The sequence below is a fragment of the Kogia breviceps genome, chromosome 4 (genome assembly GCF_026419965.1).
Source record: "Kogia breviceps isolate mKogBre1 chromosome 4, mKogBre1 haplotype 1, whole genome shotgun sequence".
Lineage (NCBI taxonomy): Eukaryota > Metazoa > Chordata > Mammalia > Artiodactyla > Physeteridae > Kogia > Kogia breviceps.
In genome coordinates, this window is record NC_081313.1 from 123,880,488 (window position 1) to 123,903,206 (window position 22,719).

General features: G+C 38.4%; 1 protein-coding gene across 3 annotated transcripts in view; it reads left to right on the forward strand.

The window, feature by feature from the left end:
• STK32A (serine/threonine kinase 32A) overlaps positions 1–22,719 on the forward strand; it is a 130,959-nt gene that overhangs the window by 52,629 nt on the left and 55,611 nt on the right. For all 3 annotated transcript variants that reach the window (XM_059063017.2, XM_067031876.1, XM_067031875.1), the window contains exon 5: positions 22,336–22,509. In XM_059063017.2, coding sequence (XP_058919000.2) covers positions 22,336–22,509 — 174 coding nt within the window. The remainder of the gene's footprint in view (positions 1–22,335; positions 22,510–22,719) is intronic.

Consider the following 22,719-nt stretch of genomic DNA (forward strand, 5'->3'; position numbering starts at 1 on the left):
ATTTGAGACTTGTGGTTAAAAATTTAAGTGAATCCAATCAGCACTGTTTGTGTTTTTTCTCCTCAGAGTACATTTAATGGATATTAGTTTGTTTTCTATTGCTGTTTTAAAGCATATAGGTGTGTTTAATCAGGATTGGAATTTAGCTGGGAGAGGTATCCTCACTGTGATAGAATTGGATGAATTGAAAAATATATTTGAGGAAGTAGACTCAAGAAGTAGACTCCTGGGGGAAACTTAAAGAAATCATACATTCGTGAAGTCTAAGACAGTTAATATTTTTGAGGTGTTATGCTAAAATATTATATGCATAATCTCATACATCTTCAAATACTAGTTCCTATAAAATAGGAGTAGTATTTATCCCCTTATAAATATGAGTAAGCTGAAGATGAGAGGTTTGATTCCTTGCCAAACTACGAAACCAGAAAGTCATGGCACATCTAGATTCTAAACCCCACCCCCAAATTCTTTAAAACACTCAGTGTTAACTTATATTTTATTTTAATGTTGCTTATACATGTATCATTACTTCCAAAACTCTGAAACTGAACTTTAAAAAATTATACACCACTGCAAAATCCATTTAAAAAGATTTCAAGAGCCTTTTAATGTGATGAGTTATGATGTTTTAGAGAAACAAAATCACCACTTGCAACTTAATATATTTCAGTTTGAGATTAAAAAAAAAAACATTATGCCTACTCCTGCTTCCTTGGTAGAGTTCCAAGGGCTGGATATCAGAACTAGAGTTGCATGGAAAGCCTCATGAGATGGGAGCAGAGACAGGATAGATCAAAACATTTCTGAAGGTGCAACTAATCTAGTTGGACTATAAACACTAGTCAGGTAATAGGAAGTGGGATACATTAAAAATGAGAGACTAGGAGAAGGGCATGGAGGGCAAAGTAAGAATCTCTGTATTTGGTAGCAGCACTGGGAAATCCTCTCCCTGCCCTGGAATTCTGAGGCAGGGGCAGCTAGGTCAGTAAGGAAATAAATTGCTTTTCTGGCTAGAGAGGCAGAGGGGTAGATGATACCATGAGCCAGATGAACTTGCCCTCTCTCCACTTCATCCACTCTGGAGAAATGATCAATCAAAATGTATGTCTCGGACTTCCCTGGTGGCGCAGTTGGTTGAGAGTCCGCCTGCCGATGCAGGGGATACAGGTTAGTGCCCTGGTCTGGGAAGATCCCACATGCCGCAGAGTGGCTGGGCCTGTGAGCCATGGTCGCTGAGCCTGCACGTCTGGAGCCTGTGCTCCTTAATGGGAGAGGCCACAGCAGTGAGAGGCCCACATACCGCAAAAAAAAAAAAAAAAAAAGTATAACTCAGCACATCCTGGAACCCTCTCAGCCCATCCAGGACCTGCCCAGCCACTCTCTGAATCACAAGTGGTAATTTGTGATCCATCAGTGACCCAAACTCATCTCCCTGGATTGTCTCTCTGCTGGCACTCTACAGTTCTCCAGAAGCACAAAAAGTGTTAACTTCTAACATTTTTTTCTCTGGACCCCTGAAAAATTCTATGGGTAAGAGTCAGATTTAATTGTTCCTCATTATCATCTGAGCTTGCAGCTTGGCTTTTCTTTTTATATGGGTGGCAAGATGTTGTTATTCCCCTTTGCCTGTTTATTGGCTATATTATTCTCTGAGGTAACTATCTCAAGAGATTCTGTAGAAGATAATAATAGTTATATTTTCCCCAGAGAAGCTTCATAAATACATCTCCAGAGCCAGCACAGATGAGCTGACAGATCACAAAAGAGCATTTAAAGCTCTGCCCAGAGAAAGGTCAGAGCTGGAGGAAATCAGCTAGTACATCAGAACATCAGGAAAATAATCTGCAACCTGTTAGGTGTGACGTTTAAAAATCATCCACAATCTTTTTCATTGTGTAAATTATGGATTTTTGTTCATTTTATTGGAAGCTATAGGTTATGGTTTGAATCAGGCAAGTAAGTATGTGTATTACTGTCGCTGAGGCTTTTATGATCCCCTGCAATCAAAATTAGGTCCTTCTGTTAGTTTCTAGCACAGTATCCTGCACTTTTCCTTCACAGCCCTTACCACATTTTATAACTACATATTTGTTTATGTAAATATTTATGTTGTATAGATGATTAGGTTTAAGATGAAGGAAACCATGTTCCTTCGTTTACTGTTTTAGCCTCATCACCTGTATGATATACAATAAATAGTTGTAAAATGGCCACTGAATAAACAAGTGTTCATTATGTATCAAGCTGATAATATATGCTGGGTTGCTGATGGATGGAGATGAGCAAAGCACAGATTCCTCAAAGTGTTCAGTCAAATGAGGAATTCAGGCAAAAAGAAACCTAATGGTTATGATACAATATAATACAATGCAAACATCTATAGCTAGGTTTCTGGAGTGTTCTGACAGAGAAACGGCTGGGTGCTGTGGAAGGGCAAAGAAGGATAACATCTAATTTATGTTTGGTAAGAAGAGGTCAGGAAAGACTAATGTAAAGGAGAAATGGACTCAGACAGAGTCTTTATGTCTCATGAGATGTACATAAAAGTTTCTTCTGGCTAAAAAGGAAGTTTTAATGAACATTTATCATAACTATTATATGGTAGGTCCCTCAAATCCATTCTATCCACTGCCAAAAAGATCTGTGTAAACTCTAAATTTTACATGTTTATGAATTTTACATACATGGGTTTTGAACCTGGATATCCTGTATACACAATATACAGAAGGGTGGATGAGGTCATCTATGTGTGTTTTGATGAGGGCATTTAAGGTGTGTTTCTTCCCTTTTAGAACATTATAAGGCTACTTATGAGACAGAGAAAATGCACTTTGTAAGTTTCAAATCTTACTCTACTGCTGGGTTTTTCTGAAGATGAAAACTTATGGAAACTTGACAACATATTCTAGAAAGAGAATGTGGGGAACTAGGTACTCTCATAAATTCCTGGTGGGGATTCAAAATGATACACCCTCTATGGAGATAATTTGGCAATATAGAGTCTAAAATTACATATGCCTTTATCCTTTGTTTTAACAAACTTTATCTTAGCAAACCCACTTCTAGGAATCTATCTCAAAGTACTTCTGGCCAAAATACAAAAAGCCAGATGCAAAAAGTTTTTCACTATTGCAGTATCAGTAATAGCAAAAGGCTGGAAACAACCTGAATGTCCTTCAGTAGGGAACAGGTTGAGTAAACAAGTGACACCCATAAAATGCAGCACTACACAGCTGAAAGAGAGAATGAGAAGTATCTTTATATACTTTTATGGTCTGCTGTCCAGAATATACTGTTAAGTGGAAAAAGCAATGTAGCCTCAATTGATCTACAGATTCTACAAAATGCCTATCAAAATCTCAGCTAGATTCTTTTAAAAAAATGGCAAGCTGATCTTAAAATTCATATATAACTTCAAGGGATCTGAAACTCAAGAAATTCAAGGGAATAGCTAAAACAGTCTTGGAAAAAAACAAGGTTGGAGGGCTCACACATGGTTTCAAAACTTAATCCAAAGCTACAGTAATCAAGACAGTGTAGTACTAGCGTAACGATGGGTATGAAGCTGAATTGAGAGTCTGAAAACAAACCCTCCATTTATGATCAATTGACTTTTGACCAGTATGCCAAGACAATTCAATGGGTAAAAAGTCTTTTCAACAAATGGTACTGGGACAATGCGATATCCAAATGCAAAAGAATGAAGTTGGACCCCTACCTCACAGTATACAAAAATGAACTCAAAATGGATAATAGTCCTAAATATAAGAGTAAAAACTTTTTAAAAAATAGGAGTAGATCCTTGTGACCTTGGATTAGGCAACGTTTTCTTATATATGACAACAAAAGCACAACTAATCAAAGAAAAAATCGATAAATTGGACACCATCAAAATTTAAAACTTTTTTTCTTCAAAGACATCATCAAGAAAGTTAAAAGAGAACCCATGGAATGTAGAAAATATTTACAGATCATATATCTTATAAGGGACCTGCAGCTAGAATATGTAAAGGATTCCTACAACTCAATAATACAAAGAGAGATAAAGCAGCTGGAAAATGGACAATGGGTCAGAATAGACATTTTTCCAAAGAAGATAAACAAATGGCCAATAAGCACATGAAAAGATGTTCAACATCACTAGACATTAGGGAGATACAAATCAAAACCACAATGATATACCACTTCATACCAATTAGAATGGCTACTATTTAAAAAGTTGGAATATAACAAGGGTTGGCAAGGATATGGAGAAATTAGAACCAGTACGTATCGCTGGTAGGAATGTAAAATGTTGCAGCCACTGTGAAAAGTGGTTCTGCAGTTCTTCAAAAAGTTAAACATAGAATTACCATGCAATCCAGCAATTCCTATCCTAAGTATATATTAAAATAATTGAAAGGGATTCAAACAGATACTTGTACACTAGCGGCATTATTCACAGTAATCAAAAGGTAGAAACAATCCAAATGTCTGTCAACAGATGAATGGAAAAACAAAATGTGGTATATGCGTAGAGCAGAATATTATTCAGCCTAAAAAGGAATGAAATTCTGATACATGCTACATGAATGAACCTTGAACACATTATACTAAGTGAAATAAGCCTCATGCAAAAGGACAAATGTTGTATAATTTCACTTACATGAGGTGCCTAAAATAGACAAATACATACAGATAGAAACAGAGTTTACCAGGGGTTGGGGAGAGGGAGAATAGGGAGGTATTATTTAATGGGTAGAGTTCTTGTTCGGGATGAAGAAAAAGGAAATAGGTAGAAAAGGAAATAGGTAGTGGTGATGATTACACAACATTGTGAATGTACTTAATAGTATTGAATTGTACACTTGAAGTGGTTAATATGGTAAATCTTATGTTATATATATTTTACCACAATCAAAAAATATTTTTTAAAAAGTTATTAATAGACAAATGGTGGTATTAAAGAAAACAGAGAGGGATAGGAGATTTTTTCTCAATATACCTTGTTTTGCAGATTTGACTTTGACTTTATAAAATATATAAATACTTTATATAACTCTAAAACAAAATGAAAATTTAAAAACAATCCCCCCAAGTGGAAAGTATAATAAAACAAATGAACCCAAGTATCTATCCAGTTTGAGGCATAACCACACAGAAATGTACTATTTCAAGTGAGTTTCAAACAGTGACTTTACTATATATCATTAGTGGAATTATACCTTAATGACAAAAAAGAATAGCAATATCTTAAGCTGTTTTCAGTAACGGTACTGTTGAAGGTAATGTTTATATTGCTATTCTGAAAGTGTTTTACATCTATTATGGATAAAGCAAACAGCATGAAGGGTAATTTGGTAAAAACTTGAGAGATCTCAAAATCGTTGAGAACTAGGGTTTTCAGTAAGGAAGAAAGGAGTTACTGATATAATAGTGATGAGATTAAGAGTCACTGCAGTCTTGAATATAAATTGAAACTATCATTATGAATTTACAGTGTATTTATCTTCAATTACATTTGTGTATGCATATATATATTATACCTATACTTATATCAAATATCTGTATCTATTCCTAGCTCTAGCCATTTAAAAGACCTAGTAACAATGACAATCCAGTTGCAGCAGACACTTCTATCGCTCAGTCTGGAGGAGGAAATATTTTTTCATATCAGAAAGTCATAAAGCTATCAAAACCTACTGGGTCATGTCAAAAAAAACACATGATCCAACTTGACTATGTTCCTACTGGCCAAAGAATGGACATCAATAAGGGTGATAACCCATCAAACCCATGATTTCATTACGATTTAGAATAAAAAAACTTACTGATTGCTTTGGGAGGATTCTAGGAAACCAACAAATCATTTTGAAAAGTGATAAATAAAAGACTTCAGCATTTGTTTTACATTTCCTGTATGAACTGTACCTCAAAGTAACCAAATAGGGCTTCCCTGGTGGCGCAGTGGTTGAGAATCCGCCTGCCGATGCAGGAGACACGGGTTCGTGCCCTGGTCCGGGAAGATCCCACATGCCGCGGAGCAACTAATCCCGTGAGCCATGGCCGCTGAGCCTGTGCGTCCGGAGCCTGTGCTCCGCAACGGGAGAGGCCACAACAGCGAGAGGCCCGCATACCGCAAAAAAAAAAAAAAAAAAAAAAAAAAAAAAAAAAGTAACCAAATAATTGCTGAAAGTCAATTTCTCTTTATAAAAGTACTCCAGCTAAAATACAAAGGAGAAATGATAGAATTCAAATATTACAACCCCTAAGAACTTTTTGGATCTAGGCATTCAGATGCCTTTTTGGATCTAGTCATTCACCATGAAAAGAAAGACCTACTGATTATCTACCTCCTGCTCAAAGTACACACCACCAGCTGTGAAGAAGTCCTGCCTGCCCCCCCTGCATCAAACCTGAATCTGAGCAAACCTTAAGATCTAACCAGCAATTTTCACAAAATACAGAGAGTTGTGAAACATGTAGAAAGACAAGCCAGAAATGCAAACAGCAAAATTCAGGCTGTGGAACTGCTACAGCAAAAATGATTTGGTTTCTTCAACAAAAAATTACTAGGAATAAAAGAAGAGTTGGTCAGGGAAGCTATAGAATAAAAAACATCTTAAAGGCACATAAACCAAGGACAAAGTATGGACCTTGTTTGAATCCATTTAAAGGACCCAAATATTCTATAAAAGTTCCTTTTTAAAAGAAGACATTTAATCATATATTAGCGCATATATGTGGAATCTAGAAAAATGGTACAGATGAACCGATTTGCAAGGCAGAAATAGAGACACAGATGTAGAGAACAAACGTATGGACACCAAGGGAGGAAAGCAGGGGTTTGGGGGGTAGGATGAACTGGGAGATTGGGATTGACATATGTACACTAATATGTATAAAGTAGATAACTAATAAGAACCTGCTGTATTAAAAACAAAATTCAAGAAAAAACTAAAAAATAAAAGCAGACATTTATAGAACAATCAGGGAATTGTGAACATTGAGTATTTGGTGAAAACCTCGAGTCTAGGTAATTTATAGGGATTAGAAGCTGACTCATCTGTGTTAGTTCCTTTCCTGATGAGACAACATAGATCATTTTTTCTTTTTCTAATGGAAATATATTTGACATCTAACACTGTGCAAATTTAAAGTGTACAACATGTTAATCTGACACATTTATATATTTTAATATGGTTGCCATTGCGATAATTAGCACCTTTGTTTAGTTAAATAATGATCCCTTTTTTTTTAGTGGTTGGAATCACTAAATTCTAATCTCTTAGCAAGTTTATTGATTATAATACAGCATTGTCTATATTCACTATACCATATACTAGATCACTGGGATCTAGTACAAGGAGACAAAATATATTAGGTATATCAAAGTGGAAATATTTTTGTTGTATTTATTAGGCCTTTTAAATATAAAAATAAAATGATGTAATCTCACTGTTTAGATAACTGGTTATCTTATTTTCAAAAAAAATTTTATGCATATACCAGCATATTTGTGTAATATGTTTCCTTTTGTAGTTGTGTTTATATATCTTTTTTTACTGTATAGTTTTTATGTACACTAAGCATTCATGTACTGTAATGCATATTATAGTCTAAACATTTTCTTTCCCTCACTTTATCTCATAATATAATATATTGAAAATCTTTTCATATGAGAATATAGATTTGCCTTATTTTTTAAAAATTGCTATATAATCAGTAACATGAATTTACCATAATTTATTCACATGTTCTCCTATTAATGGGCATGCAAATGGTTTTCGATTTTTTATGATGTACTGTGTATCCTTACAAGTACATCTTGGTGTGATTTTTCAAGTGCATCTATAGTGAAAGTTTCTAGCAGTGAAATTACAGGGTCAAACACCATGTGTTTTTTCAAGAGGTATTTCCAAATTGTCCTCAGAGGCACTTTTACCAAACTACCTTCCAACCAGAGCACATGAGAGTGCCCAGTTCTCCAAGTTGCCACCAAGTGTGCCTCGCTTCAAGCCTTGATGGAAGTGTTCTCACTCTGACACACTGAGTAGGAGTCAAACATGCTTGTTTAGGTTGTAAATTCCCTCCTTCTAAATTTATAGCAGAGAGAATTTAGATTCTTGTCTCAACTTGGTTCCCATGTTATACTAGCCATGTACCTTTCTTTTACTTCAGTTTGTCATGTATGCTTTGGAAATTCAGTTCAAACACACACACACACACATACACACACACACACACACACACACACACACCAACAACTGGGCATAGTTATTTATAAACTGTTGAAATCTGACTTTTGCAAACCTTAGGTTTTCTGTATTGTCATGGCAAATTCGTTAGATGAAATGATACTAGTTTGGTTTTAATTTTTGTGAGTTTCACACTAGACACACTTTGGAAAATTACTACAGAGCCACAAGAAGAGAAATATGATAGAGCAGTGCTCCAAAGAAAGACAATGGGATAGTGCACCCTAACCTCCTCTTTGCCCATTTCTCAGGGATCTCTTCTCACAAGGGCTAATGATTTCCCTAAACTGTGAAAAGCTTGCTGTGGGCACTCCCTGGTCAGAGTCTGAAAAACACAGATCAATTTTTCTACCATTTTAGTGCATAGGACAACAATGGTTCTTAAAAACACTTCTGTGGAGATCCCCGGCTGAAGATCAGAAATGTCCCACCATTGGAATGAGACTACCCAAGAGGCATACAAATTGAATTTTGAGAGCTGAATTGAAGGGCACGTAAATAAGTATCCTACTCCCTGACAGGATTTTATTATAAGCTTTAGATGCTTTTTTGTCGCATGAACTTTATTGGCCGCTGTGCACACATGTATATTAACTGCATGGGTTTAGGTGCAATCCCATCTCCACAATTTCCTAGCATGTGGCTCTTGAGCAAATATTTAATCTCTCTACACCATAATCTTTTATTTCCCCCCTAATCACTGTCCTCTTTTTTGCAACAATTTTATTGAGGTATATTTTACACATCATAAAATTCACCCATTTCAAGTGCTCAATTCAGTGATCCTAAGTAATTTTACTGAGTGGTGCAAGTCACCATAAATCAATTTTAGAAACTTTTATCCTGCTAGTAAGATCCTTTGTGCCCATTTAGTTAACCCCTATTCCAAGCCTGAGCCCCAGGCAACTAATAATCTACTTTCTGTATCTATAAATTTGCCTTTTCTGACAATTTCATATAAATGGAATTATAAATATGTAATCTCTTGTGTCTCACTCCTTTCATGTAGCATGTTTATGAGGTTCATCCATTATGTCATCTGTGCTATTAATTTGTTCCTTTTTAGAGCTGAATAGTATGTCACTATATGGATGTACCACATTTTGTCTGTTCCTTCACCAGTTGATGGACATGTAGCTTGTCTCCAGTTTGGGGCAATAATGAATAATGCTGCAATGAACACTCGTATACAAGTCTTTGCATAGAAATGTGATTTTACTTCTCTTGGATAGATACCTAACAGTGGAATTGCTGGGTGATATGGTAATTTAATGTTTAACTTTTTGAGAGGCTCACAAACTGTTTTCCAAAGTGATAGCACCATTTACATTTCCACCAGCAATGTATAAGGGTTCCCTTTTCTCTACATCCTAGAGCTGACGTTTTTTATTGTCTATTTTATTTATTACAGCCATTCAGGTGAGCATGGCATTTGTGGTTTTAGTTTCCATTTCTCTAATGCCTAGTAATGTTAGGCATCTTTTCATGTGTATCTTCTTTTTTTGTTTGTTTTTTTTTAACATCTTTATTTGAGTATAACTGTTTTACAATAGTGTGTTAGTTTCTCCTTTACAACAAAGTGATTAGTTATACATATACATATGTTCCCATATCTCTTCCCTCTTGCATCACCCTCCCTCCCACCCTCCCTATCCCACCCCTCTAGGTGGTCACAAAGCACAGAGGTGAACTCCCTGTGATATGCAGCAGCTTCCCACTAGCTAGCTATTTTACATTTGGTAGTGTGTATATGTCCCTGCCACTCTCTCACATCGTCACCGCTTACCCTTCCCCCTCCCCATATCCTCAAGTCCATGCTCTAGTAGGTCTGTGTTTTATTCCCGTCCTACCACTAATCTCTTCATGACATTTTTCTTTTCTTAGACTCCATATATATGTGTTAGCATACGGTATTTGTTTTTCTCCTTCTGACTTACTTCACTCTGTATGACAGACTCCAGGTCTATCCACCTCACATGTGTATCTTCTTTAGTGAAACATCTGTTCATATCTTTGCCCACTTTTTTCTTGTGTTGTATTATTATTGAATTGTAGTAGTCCTTTGTAAATTCTGGGTATAATCCTTTTATCTGTTACATATTTGGCAAATATTCTCTCCTAGTCTGTTGCTTGCCTTGTCATTTTCTTTACTCTAAAAGTTTTGTTTTTTTTTTTTTTTTTTTTTTTTTTTTTTTTTTTTTTTTTGTGGTAAGTGGGCCTCTCACTGTTGTGGCCTCTCCCGTTGCGGAGCACGGGCTCCGGACGCGCAGGCTCAGCGGCCATGGCTCACGGGCCCAGCCGCTCTGCGGCATGTGGGATCTTCCCGGACCGGGGCACGAACCCGCGTCCCCTGCATCGGCAGGCGGATTCTCAACCACTGCGCCACCAGGGAAGCCCAAAGTTTTGTTGTTTTTGCACTTACATCTGTGATCCATTTGAGTTATTTTTATGTATGGTGTGGAGGTCTAAGTTCATCATTTTTGGATGTGAATATCTAATTGAACCAGCACCCTTTGTTAAACCGATTATCTTTTCCTGGCATCTTAGTCAAGAATCAATTGACTATAAATATAAAGATATATTTCTGAACTCTTAGTTCTGTTCCATTGACCTATACCTCTACATTATGCCAGTACCACACTATGTTGATAACTACAGCTTTATAATACATTTAGAAATTGGAAAGTGAAAGTCCTCTGATTTTTTCTTCTTCAACATCATTTTTGCTATTCTGGGTGTTTTGCATTTCCTTATAAATTTAAGAGATGCATGTCAGTTCATACAAAAACAAAAAGCCTGCTGGGAATTAGATAGGAATTGCACTGACTCTATAGATATTTGAGGGCATAATTGACACCTTAACAATATTTGAGTCTTTCAGTTTATGAACATGGACTGTTTCTCCAGTTATTTAGATCTTTAATTTCCCTGAGCAGAGTTTTGTGATTTTTTTGTGTATGTCTTGCTCTTCTTTGCTAAATTTTAATTTAATATTCCTAAGCATTTTATTATTTTTGAACTTTTCTGAATGCAATTGTATTCTTAATTTTATTTCCATTTTGTTCATTGCTTATATAGAAAAATAAAATTGGTTTTTGTATATTGATCTTGTATCCTGAAACCTTGCTACCTTGATTATTAGTTCTAATAGTATTTTGTAGTTCCCTTAGGATTTTCTATATGCAGAATCGTGTTGTCTATAATTAAAGGAAGTTTCATTTCTTCCTTTCCAATATGTCATTCTTCCTTCCTTCCTCTCTCCCTCCCTCCCTTCCTCCTTCCCTTTCTTTCTTTCACTGGCTAGAATCGCCAGTACTGTACTGAAAAGAAGTGAGAAGAGGTATTCTTGCCTTGTTTCTGATCCTAGAGGAGGAAGTATTCAACCTTTAGGTTTTATTGCAGACACCCTTTATCAAACTGAGGAAGATCCCTTCCGTTTCAACTTTGTTAAGAATTTTGATCACGTAATCTTTCAATGAAGGGCGCTGGAACAATTGGATTTCCATATAAACTTTGATCTTTACTTTGCCCAGTACAAAAAAAAAAAAGTTAACTCAGAAAAGATCATAGACTGACAGATAAAAACTAAAACACTTCTAGGAGAAAACAGAGAAAGGCTTTGTGACCTTGGGTTAGGCAAAGACTCCTTAGATATGACACCAAAAGCACAATCCATAAAGAACAAATTGACAAACTGGAGTACATCAAAATTAAAAACTTCTGCTCTTTGGAAGACACAGTTAAGAAAATTTTTTAAAAAGTCACAGACTGGGAGAAAAATCTTTGCAAAGCATATATTTGACATAGGACTTGTATCCAGAATATATTAAAAAACTCTCAAAACTCAAAAAAAAAAAAAAGAATTTTGATCACGGATGAGTGCTGTATTTTGTCAAATGCTTTCCCAGTGTCTATTGAGATGACCATAATGTTTTGTTCATTATTCTATTAATATGATGTATTATATTCATTGATTTTCAGATATTAATCCCACTCGGTCATGGTGTATAACTTTTTAAATATGTTGATGGATTTGGTTTGCTATTTTATCTGATGACTAAACCTGAATTTCTACCATTAGTAAAAATGAGGATAAAGATATTACTTACTGAGAGAATCACCGGACATCACGCATGGCAGAGAATCTAACATGAAGATCACCAGAATCACAACTAACTGCTTAACAATCATCAACAGGAAGACACTGGAACTCACCAAAAAAGATACCCCACGTCCGAAGACAAAGGAGAAGCCGCAATGAGATGGTAGGAGGGGAGCAATCACAATAAAATGAAATCCCATAACTGCTGGGTGGGTGACTCACAAACTGGAGAAACTTATACCACACAAGTCCACCCACTGGAGTGAAGGTTCTGAGCCCCATGTCAGGCTTCCCAACCTGGGGGTCCGGCAACGGGAGGAATTCCTAGAGAATCAGACTTTGACGGCTAGTGGGATTTGACTGTAGGACTTCGACAGGACTGGGGAAAGCAGAGACTCCGCTCTTGGAGGGCACACACAAAGTAGTGTGCACATCAGGACCCAGGGGGAAGGAGCAGTGACCCCATAGGAGACTGAACCAGACCTATCTGCTAGTGTTGAAGGGTCTCCTGCAGAGGTGGGGTGTGGCTGTGGCTCACCATGGGGACAAGGACACTGGCAGCAGAAGTTCTGGGAAGTACTCCTTGGCGTGAGCCCTCCCAGAGTCCACCATTAACCCCACCAAAGAGCCTGTAGGTTCCAGTGCTGGGTCGCCTCGGGCCAAACAACCAACAGGGAGGGAAATCAGTCCCACACATCAGCGGACAAGCAGAAGTTTTACTGAGCTCTGCCCACCAGAGCAACACTGGCTCTACCCACCACCAGTGCCTCCCATCAGGAAACTTGCACAAGCCTCTTAGATAGCCTCATCACCAGAGGGCAGACAGCAGAAGCAAGAACTACAATCCTGCAGCCTGTGGAACAAACACCACATTCACAGAAAGACAGATAACATGAAAAGGCAGAGGACTATGTACCACATGAAGGAACAAGATAAAACCCCAGAAAAACAACTAAATGAAGTGGAGATAGGCAACCTTCCAGAAAAATAATTCAGAATAATGATAGTGAAGATGATCCAGGACCTCGGAAAAAGAATGGAGGCAAAGATCGAGAAGATGCAAGAAATGTTTAACAAAGACCTAGAAGAATTAAAGAACAAACAAACAGAGATGAACAACACAATACCTGAAATGAAAACTACACTAGAAGGAATCAATAGTAGTATAACTGAGGCAGAACAATGGATAAGTGATGTGGAAGTCAGAATGATGGAATTCACTGCCACAGAACAGAATAAAGAAAAAAAAATGAAAAGAAATGAAGACAGCCTAAGAGACCTCTGGGACAACATTTAATGCACAAACATTTGCATTACAGGGGTCTCAGAAGGAGAAGAGAGAAAGGACCTGAGAAAATATTTGAAGAGATTATAATCGAAAACTTCCCTAACATGGGAAAGGAAATAGCCACCCAAGTCCAGGAAGTGCCGAGAGTCTGAGACAGGATAAACCTGAGGAAAAACATGCTGTATCACATAGTAATCAAATTGACAAAAATTAAAGACAAAGAAAAATTATTAAAAGCAACAAGGTAAAAATGACAAATGACATACAAGGGAACTACCATACGGTTAACAGCTGATTTCTCAGAAGAAACACTACAAGCCAGAAGGGAGTGGCATTATATACTTAGAGTGATTAAAGGGAAGAACCTACAACCAAAATTACTCCACCCAGCAAGGATCTCATTCAGATTCGACAGAGAAATCAAAAGCCTTACAGACAAGCAAAAGCTAAGAGAATTCAGCACCACCAAACCAGCTCTACAGTAAATTCTAAAGGAACTTCTCTAAGTGGGAAACACAAGAGAAGAAAAGGAACTATGAAAACAAACCCAAAACAAGAAAATGGTCATAGGAACATACATATAAATAATTACCTTAAATGGAATGGATTAAAAGCTCCAACCAAAGGACACAGGCTTGCTGAATGGATACAAAAATACGACCCATGTATATGCTGTCTACAAGAGACCTACTTCAGACCTAGGGACACATACAGATTGAAAATGAGTGTGAAAATGACTATACTACCCAAAGCAATCTACAGATTGAATGCAATCCCTATCAAATTACCAATGGCATTTTTTACAGAACTAGAACAAAAAAATCTTAAAATTTCTATGGAGACACAGAAGACCCCGAATAGAAAAAGCAATCTTGAGAAAGAAAAATGGAGCTGGAGGAATCAGACTCCCTGACTTCAGACTATACTACAAAGCCACAGTAATCAACACAATATAGTACTGGCATAAAACAGAAACACAGATCAATTGAACAGGATAGAAAGCTCAAAGATAAACCCATGCACCTATGGTCAACTAATCTATGACAAAGGAGGCAAGGATACAATGGAGAAAAGACAGTCTCTTCAATAAGTGATGCTGGGAAAGCTGGATAGCTACATGTAAAAGAATGAAATTAGAACACTCCCTAACACCATACACAAAAATAAACTCAAACTGGATTGAAGACCTAAATGTAAGATCGGACACTATAAAACTCTTAGAGCAAAACGTAGGCAGAACACCCTTTGACATAAATCACAGCAAGATCCTTTTTGATGCACCTCCTAGAGTAATGGAAATAAAAATAAAAATAAACAAATGGGACCTAATGAAACTTAAAAGATTTTGCACAGCAAAGGAAACTATAAACAAGATGAAAAGACAACCCTCAGAATGTGAGAAAATATTTGCAAACACAAGGATTACTCTCCAAAATTTACAAGCAGCTCATGCAGTTCAATATTTAAAAAACAAATAACCCAATTAAAAAATGGGCAGAAGACCTAAGTAGACATTTCTCCAAAGCAGGTATACAGATTGCCAACAAACACACGAAAGGATGCTCAACATCACTAATTATTAGAGAAATGCAAATCAAAACTACAATGAGCTATCACATCACACTAGTCAGAATGGCCATCATCAAAAAATCTATAAACAATAAATGCTGGAGAGGGTGTGGAGAAAAGGGAACCCTCTTGCACTATTGGTGGGAATGTAAATTGATACAGCCACTATGGAAAACAGTATGGAGGTTCCTTAAAAAACTAATAATAGAACTAGCATATGACCCAGCAATCCCACTACTGGGCATATACCTAGAGAGAACCATAATTCAAAAAGACACATGCACCCCAATGTTCATGGCAGCACTATTTACAATAGCCAAGATACAGAAACAACCTAAATGTCCATGGACAGACAAATGGATAAAGAAGATGTGGTATATATATATACAGTGGAATACTACTCAGCCATAAAAAGGAAAGAAATTGGGTCATTTGTAGAGATTTGGATGGACCTAGAGACTGTCATACAGAGTGAAGTAAGTGAAGTAAGTAAGTGAAGTAAGTGAAGTAAGTATATTAACACATATATGTGGAACCTACAAAAATGGTACAGATGAACCAGTTTGCAGGGCAGAAATAGAGACACAGATGTAGAGAACAAACGCATGGACACCAAGGGGGGAAAGCGAGGGTGGGGTTGGTGGTGGTGTGATGAATTGGGAGATTGGGATTGACATGTATACACTGATGAGTGTAAAATAGATAACTAATAAGAACCTGCTGTATAGGGCTTCCCTGGTGGCGCAGTGGTTGAGAATCCGCCTGTCGATGCAGGGGACACGGGTTCATGCCCTGGGCTGGGAAGACCCCACATGCCGCGGAGCAGCTGGGCCCGTGAGCCATGGCTGCTGAGCCTGTGCATCTGGAGCCTGTGCTCTGCAACGGGAGAGGCCACAACAGTGAGAGGCCCGCGTACCACAAAAAAAAAATAAATAAAAAAAAAAAATAGAGAACCTGCTGTATAAAAAAAATAAATGAAATTTTTAAAAAAAGATATTACTTACCTCACAGGTTTATAGTAACAATCAAATGCAATAATATACATAAAGTACCTAGCATGGTATCTGATACGTAGTAAGAGCTCAGTTAATGGTAATCATGTTGATTACACCACTGACAATAAATATATTCATAAAAGGGAACCCTCCCATACTGTTGGTAGGAATGTAAATTGGTGCAGCCAATTGGGAAACAGTATGGAGGTTCCTTTCAAAACTAAAAATAGAGTTACCATATGATCCAGCAATCCCACTTCTGGGCATATATCCAGAAAAGACAAAAGCTCTAATTTGAAAAGATACATACACCCCAATGTTCATAGTGGCACTATTTACAATAGCCAAGACATGGAAGCAACCTAAGTGTCCATCACCAGATGAATGGATAAAGAAGTTGTGGTATATATATACATATACAATGAAATATTACTCAGCCATAAAAACAAATGAAATAATGCCATTTGCAGCAACATGGATGGACCTAGAGATTATCATACTAAATGAAGTAAGTCAGAGAAAGACAAATATAATATCATTTATGTGTGGAATCTAAAAAAATAGCACAAATGAACTTATTTACAAAACAGACTCACAGACATAGAAAACAAACTTTATGGTCACCAAAGGGGAAGGTGGGGAGGGATAAATTGTGAGTACAGAATTAACAAATGCACAACTACCATATATAAAATGATAAACAACAAGGATTTACTAAACAGCACAGGGACCTATATTTGATATCTTATAATAAACTATAATGGAAAAGAATCAAAAAATATAGATATACATATGTATGTATAACTGAATCACTTTGCTGTATACCTGAAGCTAACACAATATTATAAATCAACTATAAATCCATCAGTATCTTCATATAATTACCTCATATAAAATAATAGGAAACAATTGCATAAAACAAGTTAATCTGCTTAATACCAGAGTTATATTACATTCATGGGTGGAAGAAGAAAAGTAATTATAATAGCTATCTTCCAAGTACTTCCATGTAGTCGTTTAAGCACTTTATGTGTATTAACTACACTTGATCTTCCCAATAGCCCTATGAGGTATATACTACTATAGATGGGCATGCTGAGGGCTTATATAACTTGCTCCATCCAGTTTTAAAGATGTCAAAGAGCAGAGCTGGGATTTGAACACAAGCAGTCTGTCCCCAGGGCCAAGTTCCTTACCACCATGCTATGAGCCATGCTTTGAGCTAATTACTTTACAAACATTATATCTAATTTGCTCTTTGCCACATGGTACATAAAATCATTTCCAATGTACAAATATCCTCTCAGTGTTTCAGTTTCCTTTAAGGGACCTGCTCCAAATTCACATGTGATATTTAAACCCAGGCCTGCCTAAAGCCTATGCATTTTCCATTTGTATTTTCCTTAAATGTGTTTTTAAATGGATTCCATCTTTGATGAATCAATATCTTTTTCTACAAAAGCTGAGAGCTTTTTTTTTTTTTTTTTTTTTTTTTTTTGCGGTACTTGGGCCTCTCACTGATGTGGCCTCTCCCGTTGCAGAGCACAGGCTCCGGACGCGCAGGCTCAGCGGCCATGGCTCACGGGCCCAGCCGCTCCCCGGCATGTGGGATCTTCCCGGACCAGGGCACGAACCCTCATCCCCTGCAACGGCAGGCGGATTCTCAACCACTGCGCCACCAGGGAAGCCCAAAGACGAGAGCTTTTAAAAGCAATATCTAATAATATTTGTCCTACATTTCCCATGCTTTGCTAGATAGAGACATCAGAACTGACAGATATCAGAAATGGTAAAGTCTGAATGAGGATTTGATCCAATAGTTCGGGAATAAGCAGCAGGTTGCCCGAGTGTCATGGTTTTCAAGCTTTTTTTGTCTTCAACCCACAGGAAGAAATCTATTTTTCATCACAACCCAGTAGATATACTCACAGAGACACACATTATATTCACAAAAGCAATGTTTGGCCTTGTATGTTAATAGCATTTATTTTATTCAGTCTATTTTATTTCTTCCAAAAAAGTGCTTGTTAGGACCACCCAAACTGATTTCACAACCATTAGTGCGTTATGAGCCACAATTTGAAAAACCCTCCATTGGAAAAGACTTTAGATCTCTTCCAGTGCTCCAATTCAGATTTATTTCAAAGTGGCCTGCATGAGACAGCTTCAAGAAGGTGAGTGACTGATTTGGTAGCCATGCTAATTTCTAAAAATAGAACCTAAGGAATGTATATCAGACCTACCCAAACCTGAGTTTTAATCTTGTTTTTCTCTTTCCTTTTTTTAGTTCATTCATGAATTTGTTACTTTTTCTACCAGTTTGTAGAGTCTACATTTCAGGAAGCATACAGGGACCAAGGAGTGAAGGATGAGTAAAAGCAGGCATGCTTCCTGATGGCAGAGTGGGAATGAAAGCTGTTAATCCAAAAGCATGCAGGAAAATATTTTCAAATTATGATAAATTGAGCAAACAAGAATATGGCACTGTGTATAACAGGGAGACAAGGTTTGATATGGAGTGTTAGAAATGTCTCTGTGAGAAGTGTCCTTTGGGCTGAGACTGAAAGAGGAAGAGACAATAAGCAGGTAGTGGACAGCATTGTGCGTGCAGGCAAGGTCATATCACTTCACAGTCTTCTAAAGCTGGAGGAGGCATGAACTGCTAGTTGAGTAATGGAAGGAAAAGATCTTCAAAATAAGTCTGGAAAAGTAAACAGGGCCAGACCACACAGGATCCTGCAGACCATGGAAAGCGGTGAAGGGGTTTTATGGGGCTGGATAACATAAAACTCACATTGTAAAAAGATAACCATGGTGTGTAAAATGGATTGGAGAGGTTCAACATTACACAGAGAGAGCTGTGTATAGTCTATGGCAATATGATGGAGTAGGGTGGAGTACGGTGGTGGTCCTTTGTTACTTATCTCCACTCTTACTGAGCAGACTTTACAATGCATTTCACATGCAGTGGGACCAGATTTACTAATTTTGGAGCTGTCAACTAACAAGCCATGATAAAGCATTTTTTAAAGTAATGGAAATGCATCAATGAGTCTATGGGATAAATGGCCAAGGTATAGGGAAGCTCTTTCACTTTTAGGTTAAAAAAATCAGGTTATAGAGGCTTCCCTGGTAGTGCAATGGTTGGGAGTCCACCTGACGATGCAGGGGACACGGGTTCGTGCCCAGGTCCGGGAGGATCCCACATGCCGCGGAGCGGCTGGGCCCGTGAGCCATGGCCGCTGAGCCTGCGCGTCTGGAGCCTGTGCTCCGCGACGGGAGAGGCCATAACAGTGAGAAGCCCGCGTACCGCAAAAAAAAAAAAAAAAAAAAAAAAATCAGGTTATGATATGAACCTTCATATCCTAGTTATTACCAACTGTGTTGTGCCCACATATTTTACTGGATATAGTTCTGGAAATTAAAATCTTATCTTCTCTCCCTCTGAGAGTCTAGGATCTGTGATAGAGGGCTTCAGGTCTGATGTGCCTAAGGGGAAAAAGGATTAAGAGCCAACTGGCTCCATGATTAAATAAATTTAAAATCATACTGGGCAAGGGAAGCGTGTTGCCTCTTGCCTGGGCTGCTTCTTCTCTGACTAATAATCCCCCGCGTGGCCGGACACTGTCGTTAACTTGACACAACTGGCACCTTTATCAGTTTGTTCTTTGAATAAAAATCGATGAGCCCAAGTCGCAACAAAAATGTTCGTTCAGGGCTTCCCTGGTGGCTCAGTGGTTGAGAATCCGCCTGCCGATGCAGGGGACGCGGGTTCGTGCCCCGGTCTGGGAAGATCCCACATGCCGCAAAGCGGCTGGGCCCGTGAGCCATGGCCGCTGAGCCTGCGCGTCCGGATCCTGTGCTCCGTAACGGGAGAGGCTACAACAGTGAGAGACCCGCGTTCCACAAAAAAAAAAAAAAAAAAAAAAATGTTCGTTCACTTAGGGTGAACTTAATAATACCCTTGTCCCCCACTTTGAGTTAAATAGAATAATGGGAGAGGAGTCATCTTCTCTGTCACCGGGTTTGGGACCTCCGCCTGCCTCCAGTGGGGAGCTGAATGCAGCCAATCACTGCGAACCCAGTCTGCCTGGGTTGTATCCACTGGCATCGAGTTACGTTCATGGTTAGAATTCTCTTCTCCCTTCTTTAGGTACCCAGATCTCAGTCACCTCATTTGTCAGCTATCCCAACAAGACACTGCTCACATCCCCTGAGCCATCATCGTTTGTTATATTAGCTGAGGGCAGCCTAAGTACAGTAGATCCCGGGAAAGGGTTACGTATAACTAGCACATTATTACTTCCTGAAAGACCTGTAAAACACAATGGATATAACATGCAGTGGTGCAGCTGGGAGGATTCTGAACCAAATAGCCCAGGTTCAGGCACCTATCCTGGTGCCCATTAAACCTATGGCAGAGATACGCAGCCAGTCCTTGCAAGGAGGTGAAGAATAACACTTCCTAAAAGACAACACCAAGGATGCCCTGCCCACATTTTTACAAGCACTTCCTGTGTTTCTGTCTAAATTCCCCCTAAGGGCTTAATTTCTGAAATCTTCTGTGTGAATCAGTCCTCAGTGGTAAACAGAATTTTATTTGCTGAACAAGTAAACACCGGGGACCTAGTCTTCATTAGAATGTGACTGCCTCAGATTAATGCTTCATTGAATTTCTCTTTTTCCTTTTGTTTGTGAGTCCTCCCCTCTAGCACAATGATCACTCTAAAGAAGAAAATGTACTCAGTACAGTTCTCCCATCATTGATATTCTATGTTTGTTTCCTAAGCAAAGAATTTGTCACTAGGAATTCGTTTGCATCCTGGGCACTGCTTTGCAGACTCTTAATTCTGTTATTCAAATAAAACTTTAAAATACGATCTCAGTGACACGATGTCAAAAGAAACATGTTGAAAGAGTGCTGATACAGAGAGCTTTTTGTGACTAGAGATCATGTTTGTGCTTTGAGGAAAACAAAACAAGTCACAGCAGTTGGAATGCATTTTTAACAGAAGACTCTTTGCAGACAGCAGAGGCCAATTCTGCTGGCCTATGTCTCCTTTCCTCCTCCCGTCCCTCCAGCCCATGCTCCTTCAAGTGTGAAGTCCCCGTCTGATAGTACATCCTGCTTAAACCTCCTCACCGTCTTTCCAACATGTACAGACTCGTGAACAAGCTCCTGTCACGGGATCTGCCCTCTATCTTTCTCTCCAGGCTCAAGCTTCCCCGTAACACCTGTCATTCCAACAAACCCAAACTATTTTCCTTTCCCCCCTCACACTGTGTTCTTTCCCACGTCTGCGCTTAATTCGTGCTGTTTTCCTCTCTCAAATCTTACTTTTGGACCTGAAGACCCCTTCACCTCTACCATTTATTGGGTGTTTTACCTCGTGCTTAAATTACTTAAACTTCACTGGGCCTTGATTTCCTCATTTGTAAAATGGGAGCATAAGAACAGCATTGTGGGGTTAACGACACCACATTTGTGGAGTGCTTTAGAGTCTGCCCCAGAGACGTTGGCTTTATTTTGTAGTTATTATTATTGTCACCATCCTTCAAAATTTAACTCAGTTTTCTCCTCTGCTGAGAAGATTTCCCTTCCCTCCTTATCCCAGAGACTGAGTGAATTACTGCCCTGTACTGTGCACTTACTTCTTTATTGCCCTTTTTATATCTTTTTCTTATCATTTATGTGGTTCATGATTTGTTATAATGTTGCTGGGCAATGAAGTTGTTAGTGTGGAAAAATAAGCATGAGGTGCTTCAAGGAGGGCTTGTAACTCATATTTTATGGACCTCCTGCAACAGTATGTTCGGAATATGATATGTTCTTTATTTCCTGGGTTTTATAGCTTTGTAGACCTCCAGTTAATGGGTTCTTACTATATGCCAGGAATGACATTAAATATTATACTCATCATATTTAGTCTTTACTATGATCAAGTGTGGAAGATCTTCTTATCATGCCCATTTTACACATGTGGAAACTGAGGGCCTGGAGTGAGTAATAGACCAGTACTCCCAAAGCCTGAACCCCTAGCTTAGAAAAGTTCTGCTCTGATCTGTAAGATGTCCTTTGCCTCTGAGCCTCTTTAGTGTGTAAATGTATTTAACCCACTTGCATTTCTAACTCCCCTCCAGGTACTCCTTCCAAGATGAGGAAGACATGTTCATGGTGGTGGACCTCCTGCTGGGCGGGGACCTGCGTTATCACCTGCAGCAGAATGTCCGCTTCCAGGAAGACACTGTGAAGCTCTTCATCTGTGAGCTGGCCATGGCCCTTGACTACCTGCAGAGCCAGCGCATCATTCACAGGTCAGTCAAGTCCAAGGGGACAGCCTTGGTCTGAATGCACAGGAGGGAATGCACAACCTGAAGCATTCAACAGGTCCTTGTTGAACGTGACATCTAATTTTTACTTAATTCTTATGACATCCCTGGAGGTAGGTGTATTGTCCCCATTTTTCAGATTAAAAAACAAAAAACAAAAAACTGAGCACATTGAGCTTAGTCTGCCCAAGGTCA